This window comes from Fusarium mangiferae (genome assembly GCF_900044065.1).
Source record: "Fusarium mangiferae strain MRC7560 genome assembly, contig: FMAN_scaffold002, whole genome shotgun sequence".
NCBI lineage: Eukaryota > Fungi > Ascomycota > Sordariomycetes > Hypocreales > Nectriaceae > Fusarium > Fusarium mangiferae.
This window is the reverse complement of record NW_024573922.1, coordinates 1103058-1112514: the sequence shown is the minus strand read 5'-3', so window position 1 is coordinate 1112514 and position 9457 is coordinate 1103058. Positions and strand designations below refer to the sequence as shown.

The window sequence follows — 9457 nt, the reverse complement described above, 5'->3', positions numbered from 1 at the left end:
CGTCCTAGATGGGAATGGGATTCCAGGGGGCTTGAGCATCAAGGATTCTGGACAGCCTCTCCACTCCGCCTTCACAGCCGCTCTCACTTACCGGATGAACAGTTCCTCTCCCGGTCCCGATGATACTCTTGCCATGCTCGGCTACCGGCTCGAAACTCTTGGGATTCAGCCCCCAGTGTGCGAGATATCAAGGTCCATTGCAACTCTACAACGGTAAGCTTATCAAAGAAAGCGGAGAAGATTTGGTCATTTGGATTGACATGCCGATTATTGGTGATCAATGTTGCAGAAGGATTGTGGTGAAGTTTCAGGAGTGGTGTCTTGGTGAGATACTTTGAAGTGAAGTATAGAGCTGTTTCGCAATAATGATACGATTATTGGTGGAATAGGATCTGGTGGAGTGCTGATGTGATGCGACGGATGAGCAAGGTTCATGCAGGTGTTTGTCATATCAATGGATTGCGTGGGTGAATCGTGATGAGAGAGAATGGTCTGACATCTGAAAAGCCAAGATGTGTTATTATGAAGCCGCTGACTTACATATCGTAAGCGTAGTCAGTAGACTGTATTGAATTGCGTGTTATAAGTCTTAGTTAACTAAGAACCAGTTACATACCCCTATTTAGGACTATATCTTATAATACATAGCTTAATAGGGCTATTATAAGTATTTATAATAATAAGTATTATAGGCAATAACTTACATACATAAAGGCTTAGTTAATATATATAAATATTATTCTTTTATATACTTAGCTGTTAAGGTATTAAAATAGAACAATCTTTTAAGAAAAGGTATAAATATTGTAATTAATAATTAAGCCTCTTTTATTACGACCCCTTTATAAGCTTTCAAGTATAGTATATAATCTCACACCTAGAAGCAAGCCGTCCCACATATGATAACAAGGTTTATCCATAGCTACCCGCCATGCATCATACTACTCGTCCACTCGCCATTCACGCACTCGTTCTCCATCTAAACTCCAGCATTCAGCTCCTTCAGATGTAACAGTCATCTGCCAAGCGTAGCCAAGCTATCAATTTAGATTCCTTCTTTAGTCAAACCTGGTTTCGTCCTTAAGTGGTGTGACATAAACACCAGCCTGCATACGAGTTACCGGGATGTTGACATCAAAGCAAGTTAAATAGAGCGTCTATTTCGACTCTTTGATGACAGGGCCCAAGCAGGCAACGACAAAAAACTATGGAGCCAATCACCATCCCCAAGACGCAGCGTGCTCTTATCGGCACCGAGCGTGATACCCTCGAACTGTCAGACACCGCACCGGTTCCTACCCCTGGCAAGGGATGGGTACTGGTCAAGAACGTGGCGGTGGGCCTCAACCCCATCGATACTAAGCTTACAAGCGGATATACGGTCCATGGAGCAATTGGTGGCTTTGACTGCTCTGGTAAAGTCATCGCCCTCGGTCCCGATGCCTCAGACAGTCCTCTCAAAATAGGCGATGAGGTTGGAATCATGGTGCTTGGCATGAACCGGTCGATGCCGGACGTGGGAGCGTATTCCCAGTACACTCTAGCTCAGGAGGATTTCATCCTTCGCAAGCCACCCGGGTACTCCCTTGCTGACATGGCGTCTCTCGGCACTGTCTTCATGGCTGCAGGCCTAGCCATGAGGCGGCTCGAGCTCCCCGGGACACCCCTGCAGCCCTCGCCAACACCCCACTACGTGCTCGTCTATGGGGGCGGGACAGCAACAGGCACCATCTTCTGCCAGTTGACGCGACTGGCGGGTCTCCTGCCAATTGCTGTATGCTCCCCCAACAGCAACGAGCTCGCCAAGAAGTCCCAAGCCGTTGAGTGCTTTGACTATCGCGATCCCGACGCTTCCGTGGACGCAATCAAGAAGCTCACCAAGAACGGGCTCAAGTACGCGTTCGACTGCATTGGCTCGGTTGACTCTGCGCGCTTCTGCTTCCGAGCAATCGGCCGAATGGGTGGGCACTACGAGACGGTGCATGTCCCCCACGAAGCCATCACGCGAACGAGGAAGACGGTTAAGTCGGGATTTACGTATGGGCTTGAGATGGCGGGGTTGGACATTGACATGCCGCCACCTCACGGGCGGCCTGGCAATCCCGAGCTGAGAAAGTTTGGTGTCGATCTTGCGCGGATGCTGGAGGGATTGCTCCGCGATGGTAAGATCGTTCCGCATCCTGTCCAGGTGAGGGAGGGTGGATTGGAGGGCGCCCTACAGGGCTTAGAGGAGATCAAGGCGGGGACCGTTAGGGGCCATAAGCTGGTTTACTTGCTCTAGACAGCAGTGATCGAGGCACTTGGACACGGTAGTTAGCGACATGGTGAAAGTATTATTATTGAGCATTATTTCGTAATTCTGCTTCAGTATACGCCATGTCATATCATGATACAGTGTCACATCTCATGTTGCTTCTTACTTCTTGAAGGAATGCTCTACCCTGCAACTGATCAGACCACTTTCATGATCCCTGCTCCACAGATGTTGGTTGGTTGATACCCAATTTACGTCAGGACAATCGGTGTCTTTCTTGGTTCCGTGTCAGATTTCGCGTATTGAGTTCCGTTTCCTTTTCGGAAACAATTTCCATGCTTCTTAGTCCCGCGGGCTTTACAGGTTGACCATTGATCTTTTGTCTCGCGCAGCCACCGTGGTCACCTCGACTGTGTCAAGCCAGCGATTGACAATGAAGTTCCTGAAACGAAACAAGCCTCCAAACGAGGACGAACATCATGTTGTTCATGATGCGAGAGCTACTGCAGAGGAAGAGGCTGCCATTGACTACCCTCATGGCATGAAGCTCGCCCTTATCATGACCTCTGCTTATCTGAGCATGTTTTTAGTTGCCCTGGTATGCGATGCCCTTCCCCAGGTTATCCCAGTTGCTCGCAAAAATCACAGTGCTTTAATCAGAATGGCTAATAGATCAATTGTCTACAGGATCGACTAATCGTCTCGACCGCCATCCCAAAAATCACAGACGAGTTCCGCGCCGTCGCCGATGTCGGCTGGTATGCATCCGCATACTTCATGACAACATGCGCATTTCAGCTCATGTTCGGCCGACTATACACATTTTTCAGCGTCAAGATCATCTTTCTCATCAGCATCTTGATCTTTGAAGTTGGCTCAGCTGTCTGTGGCGCGGCGCCATCTTCTACGGCGCTCATTGTCGGTCGCGCAATTGCTGGCGTTGGGAGTGCTGGGATCTATGCTGGCGCTGTCATCGTCACGGTGTACTGCATCCCACTGGAGAAGAGAACGCCATATCAGGCTGTTGTCGCGGCGATCTTTGGCGTCACCAGCGTGTTAGGCCCTCTGCTTGGAGGTGCCTTTACTGACTCCAGCGCGACGTGGAGATGGTGCTGTAAGTTCAACTGCCTCCGAGAAGTGGATGGTCGCTAACGGAATAATAAGTCTATATCAACTTACCCATCGGAGCTGTTGCTGCCGCCCTCCTCGCGTTTCTGCTCCAAGTGCCCGATCGCGCAACTGCTCGGCTTCCCCTCAAAGAAAAGCTCCTTCGTCTCGATGGCCCAGGATGTGTTATGCTTCTCGGCGGTATCATTAGCCTCCTCACTGCTCTTCGATGGGGAGGCACAAAGTACCCCTGGTCCAACGGTCGCATCATCGCACTCTTCGTTGTTACTGGCGTCTGCCTTATTGCCTTTGTGGTGATCCAGGTCCTGTTTCCAAACCATGCGACTGTCCCGCCGCATATTTTCACTCAACGCAGTATCGCGGCTTCATCCTTCTCGATGTTCTGTACTGGAGCTACGATGATGACAACGCTATATTACCTTCCCATCTGGTTCCAAGCTATCAAGGGTGTCAGCGCTGTTCAATCAGGTATTCGCCTTCTGCCCACTGTCGTCGCTCAAGTCATCGCGTCGTTCGTCAGTGCCGGCGGTGTGCAAACTATCGGACAATACATGCCCTTCATGCTTGTTGGCAATGCCATCATGTGTGTCGGTACAGGTCTTCTTACTCTACTCAAAGTGCATACGAGCAGTGGAGAGTGGATCGGCTACCAGATACCATACGGCTTCGGTTTAGGCATCACTCTTCAAATCCCTCTGATTGCATCACAGACTGTACTGCCCTTGGAAGACGTCCCAACAGGTACGTCAGTTCTGATCTTCTGTCAACTCTTGGGGGGTGCCATCTTTGTCAGCGTTGGACAAAACCTCTTCACGAATGAACTGGTGAAAAGGATTAGTGTTATTCCTGGCGTTGATGTATTCAATCTTCAACAAGAGGGAGCTACAAGAATTCTGGAGGGTTTGAGCGAAACCACCAAACGGCTTGTTCTTGTAGCTTATAACGCTTCTTTACGGCAGGCTTTCCTTTGTGGGCTCATTCTGTCCTGTATAGGCTATCTAGGGGCTGTTTGCATGGAGTGGAGGAGCATCAAGCAGAACAAGCCGAAAGACGAAGCGCCAGGGACCGAGAGCACAGAGACAAAGGAGACAACAGGGGAACCAGTTGCCGTGAACGCGAACACAAATGGCAACAGTAGAGCATAAGATTAGATACAGAATAGCGGCATTGAGCGGTGCATTAGAAAGGGACTCTTGTTTCCAACTATAGAATATAATTGGAGCGTCATACGCTGTTTACCCGGTACTGAGTACTTTTCTGCCCGGAGACTTCTTGAGTAGAGTCCATAGTAAACACGCTCTAAACATAAGCTGCATGACTCGAAAAGGGCTACTCGTAGCGCTCCCGAGTAGTGCCCGCGCGCCAAGTTTTTCCGACTCCCCGTTGTATCCCTGTCAATTACGAAATCGACTGCGTCGCCTGAATCCTTCCACCGTTCCCCTACACATTATCTGCCGCGAACTTGCTTCTAGAGTGCCTGTCGGACAGTTTGACAGGGAGGGATCCACATGGCGTAACATGTATGGTATTTCGTAAATCCCATGCAGTTTTGTAAGATGTAAGTAAGCACAAGGTCTTGGGCTGCTTGGCGATTGCAACGTCGGTGATGGAACGCCAAGGTGTAACCGCTTGGATCTTACTTTTTGCTACCCGATAACCTTCGGAAGAGGAGAAACAGCAGTTCACAAGTTCCAATCTGACATGCCAATGTTATTGGGATAATATGCACGTCAGCAGGCCAAGGTCTTAGCTGATAAGCCCCATGGAGCATGAATGTCGCTGACGTCAAACCAACAAGCAGAAAGTACCTATTCCAAGATCGAATAGATTTACAACAGGTTGTTGTAAGATAAGTCAATTCCTTTGTCATACAGGGTAGAGCTTTCAATTCTTTTTGTCTATCTGTTCGTAAGGTACCAGCTTGCATATGCACCTCGGACAAAATGTGATAAGCCAAGAACCATAGTATTAGCCAAAAATGGAAGCAGATTCGACGACACAGTCAATTTTAGGACACTGTCTCGATAAAAAAGTTCCCGGACAGTCAAACTCTATTTCTCGAGAACCTACTTCCTCCTCCCCTCTATTTAACAACTACTCTCTGTATACAGCAACCTGACACCCATTCTTATTCAACTGCCCAATACGGAAAACACCCACAAACGGCGTGGGGTCTCTACACTCCAACCTCTTGTAAGTCTGCGCCATACGAGCAACCATATACCCACACTCATTCATCGTCATCATCTCACCAGGACATCGTCTTGGCCCGGTGTTGTACGGTGTAAGACTCAGCCCCGGACGCATCTTATCGAAGCGGTCCGGGTTGAACTCCAAGGCGTCATCGCCCCAGTAGTCTGGGTCTTTGTACATGACTGCCTTGTTGATCTGCACAATGTTACCTTTGCGCACGCGCACGGGCTGGTCGCCTTTGGGACCGCCGCCTCGCGGGAGGGTCGTGTCACGAACTGCGGCGCGGGCGATGAAGAGACCGACAGGGGTGATGCGATGAGCTTCAGTGAGAACGTTCTGAAGGAGCTTCATGCTGCGAAGACTGTTGAAGTTCAACTCTTTGCCCTTTACTTCTTCACGCAGTCGCTCCCAGATCTCGGGCTGCCTGGCCAGATTCCACATCACATTGGACAGGAAGATCAGAGTAGTCTCATTGTTGGGAACAAAGAGCAAGCACAGATGAGATCTGACTTCATCGTCATTCGGCAACTCCCGAACCATGTGCCAGCAGACATCCCGTCTCTCCGGCCCAACAGGAAGGCCCTTGCTGATGCGCTCCTCGCGCTCTTTAAGTTCAGCACGGGCCTTGGCGATATGCTTATTGACATAACTGTGAATTGTACCAACAACCTTGTACCATGTCTTCCATGGGAAGAGCCAGAGAACGCGGTGTAAGAGAAGGCGGATTCGTGCATATGCCAAACCAGTGATGAACGCATCAGTGGTCTTATTGGTCTCCTCTTCAGTGACAATATCAGAGTAATCGCCAAAGAGGAACTGGAGATTCAGATTCAATGACCAGGTTCGCAGATGGGGAAACATATCAAAAGTTTCGCCATCAGCAGGAATACCTGCAAAGAACCTCTCGGCAAAAGGCTCCATGCGCTCAGTATTGGCGTACCACTCTCGCATAAAGAATGGTTTGACAAGCGCGCGGGCAAATTCCCAGTCTTTGCCATCAGCGCCAACAATACCCTTCTCAGCGAAGGGCTGTCCAGCTTTGCTGTTGTAGCGAATAGGACCAACCTGGAAATCAGCAAGATTGTTGGCCACAGTCTTGAGGTTCTCAGGCTCAATAGTCCAAATCTGACGGCCACCAAGGAAGGTGAGAGCGAAAGTCTTGGGCATCTTGGCGTGTAAGCTGTCCAGCCATGGTACGTAGCGATTGTTCTTCAGAGCTAGTAGCATAGCAATGAAGGCGTCAACACCATAGAATGGATCCCATTGCCAGAGAGTTGGGACATGGCCGAAGCCCATTGACTTTTCTTGCTGTCTCTCAGCGACATATTTGATGAAGGATGTGAAGGCAAGGACAGCAACAGTGGAAGATAAGATAACGGGTATAGAGGTGAAGTCAACCCGAGAGGGGATATCAGCAACAAAGCCTGGTATGTCTGTGAAAAGGCCAGGTAAATCGGCGATAAAGCCTGTAGAGTTTGACATGTTGTCTTGTTTTGCTCCTAGTCTCGGACTTAGAAGCGTAGGTTTGTGAAAGTCATTGTGATCCAGGCTCTCCGGTAAAGCTTCACATATGTAATGCCTTATTCACAACTGGTCGTTGATATCGCCTGATTCTCAGAAATGCTGACTGGAAAAGGTACAAACAGTGAAAGTACCTTTCCCAAATCTCCTACACGACTATCATCTTCTAATGCACGCAGCTGCCAGGGAAGCGCTGACGCCCGCCCACTTCACGTCTAGGCATCTCACCTCTTGCCGCGTCTATCAGCCGTGATCATACCATCTTTACGCAAGCCGAGTATCCTCTGAATCCCATCACAATCCTTCCAACTCTATCAAAACAGCGATCCTTCTGCCTCGCGCAAGACGAATGGCGATTGGCCCTCTTCACGCAGGAACAAATCCTAGTTCGTTGCGCCGTAATCTCGCATGTAAGAATCTGCAACAGACAATGTGCCGTCATGCAAGATTATAAGCGCACGTTGACAACATCAGATCATATGTGTGGATATTGCTAAGCGAGCGTCAGATCATGCTTGCGTTAATCAAAACCTTCCAAGCCCCCCTTGAGTGCCGTCTTGCCGGTAACCCAGAAATGCACAGTCGTGAATGCACATAAGACAGATGCAACCCAAGAAACTGTGGAGCGGGTTGTATCAGATATGGGCCGTCCCGCTTCTAAGCCGGGAATGTTGTTTTGGAGGGATGAGAGGATAAGGTTATATACACACCTTAAGTTTCAATGCCTGAAAAATAAGGATATGACTTTAAAATAGGAGTACAGAGTATATTATTTATGTTCTATTAGGCGCTAAATACTAATACCCTATTTACACTATTTACTTTATGGTATTACTTTAAATATAATTTTCATATATTTATTACTTATTATCTATATAACTATATAATTAAATTATGAATTACTTTCTATAAAATAAAATACTCTATTATAGCTATACTTTATATTTTTAAATATTATATATAAAAATAACTAAGTAAGGCTTTTTATATCCTTAACCTACTTAATAATATTTAGCATTTCGATTAAGTTTACTAAATCTATTACCTCTTATATAATTAGAGATTAATAACGTTACCCATTCACAGCCAGAGCCCCGTATCAGGAAGTTTGAGGCCTGTTATACTATAAGAGCTCGCAGCAGAACACCCAACAAACATCCCGTCAGTAGTAAGTCCACTGCAATCATATCATACATCATTGCACACCCATCATGTCCCAATACGCCGCCACAGCAAGGACCCTCTCTCGAGCCCCTCTAGCAGGAAAGGCCTTCTCCCCCGCCCTCCCAACTCTGGGTAGGGTAGCACCCCCGTATCAATCCAAGTGGAAGCGAACAGAACCTGTGCCGCTTTCGGGAGAGAACTTCCTCGATGTCCTGTTTAACCGGACACCCGTGATCAAGCAACCTGGCTTCCTTGGTCGTGAGGAGTGCTTCGCTCATGAGAAGGCGTTGAGTCATAGGATCGCGCCGTATAGGTATTACACTGGACCTCTTTTGCAGAGGGTTGGGTGTGCGCAGTTCGAGTACCAGGCGCAAGCTGCGGCTGACTTTGAGAATCGCAAGAATGGTTTGTGCGATCAAATTCTCTCTTGTATAAAAAGTGATCTAACAGAATTCATTCATAGAAAAGGAAGAGTACTTCAAGGTCGCACAGTCTCTGAGTGGGCTTCATCAAGAGGTTGCAGATCAGACAGGAGTCAATGCCTGGGAGAAAGTCATCGGAACTCTTCGGGCACTGCTACCCGAATATGAGATCGTTCGTGCGTCAGAAGGGCCGGGCAAGACATACTTCTCAGGTAACTTCCGTGCCTTGAACGATTCAACTTGTCTTCACTGTGACTGGACGCCGTATGATGCTGCTACTGAAGACTGGATCATCAATCAGGTAAGCCTCTTTGTTCCCAACACGCCCGTCGACAACTTGAAAAAAAACCGTATAACTAACCTCATTCTTAGGTCACTCATCAGGCCGTGTTCAACTTGTACATGGCGCCTGTAAAGGGTGGCAGGACTTGGGTTCATGACGTTGAGTGGAGCGAGGAGTGCCTCAACTTTAGAGATCCTGACACTTATGGCTATCGTGATGAGATCATTCATGGCCGGCAGAATGTCGTCGTCAAGCCTGAGGTTGGTGACCTATGGTTCTTCAACTCAAGGAACATGCATCAGGTTGAGAAAGTTGAGCCAGAGCCTTGCCCTGAGCTCGGTCTGCCGTACAGACCACGACTATGTCTCAGCAGCTTCATTGGACTTCTACCTGAGCACAATACTGGAGGCCGTCCTCGATTGATATTGTGGTCGTGAAGTCGCAAAGTCTGAGAGCAAGTTGGGAGTGTAGATATCATTGATACTGTTGAAT

The 9457-nt window shown here is 48.3% G+C and overlaps 4 protein-coding genes across 4 annotated transcripts; 3 read left to right on the top strand and 1 right to left on the bottom strand.

Moving 5' to 3' along the window:
* Positions 1–1207: 1207 nt before the first annotated feature.
* FMAN_06336 (uncharacterized protein) lies at positions 1208–2281 on the top strand (the record flags this gene model as incomplete). The annotated part of the gene is made up of 1 exon (XM_041826896.1): positions 1208–2281. The coding sequence occupies one exon, from the start codon at positions 1208–1210 to the stop codon at positions 2279–2281; it is 1074 nt and encodes a 357-aa protein (XP_041677913.1).
* A 406-nt stretch (positions 2282–2687) lies between these two features.
* Positions 2688–4527, top strand: FMAN_06337 (uncharacterized protein; the record flags this gene model as incomplete). Its single annotated transcript, XM_041826895.1, has 3 exons — positions 2688–2852; positions 2942–3368; positions 3419–4527. The coding sequence occupies 3 exons, from the start codon at positions 2688–2690 to the stop codon at positions 4525–4527; spliced, it is 1701 nt and encodes a 566-aa protein (XP_041677912.1).
* Positions 4528–5476: 949 nt separating this feature from the next.
* FMAN_06338 (uncharacterized protein) lies at positions 5477–7057 on the bottom strand (the record flags this gene model as incomplete). Its single annotated transcript, XM_041826894.1, has 1 exon — positions 5477–7057. The coding sequence occupies one exon, from the start codon at positions 7055–7057 to the stop codon at positions 5477–5479; it is 1581 nt and encodes a 526-aa protein (XP_041677911.1).
* A 1250-nt stretch (positions 7058–8307) lies between these two features.
* Positions 8308–9402, top strand: FMAN_06339 (uncharacterized protein; the record flags this gene model as incomplete). Its single annotated transcript, XM_041826893.1, has 3 exons — positions 8308–8665; positions 8724–8983; positions 9055–9402. 3 exons carry the CDS (start codon positions 8308–8310, stop codon positions 9400–9402), a joined length of 966 nt encoding a protein of 321 aa, XP_041677910.1.
* Positions 9403–9457: the final 55 nt, after the last annotated feature.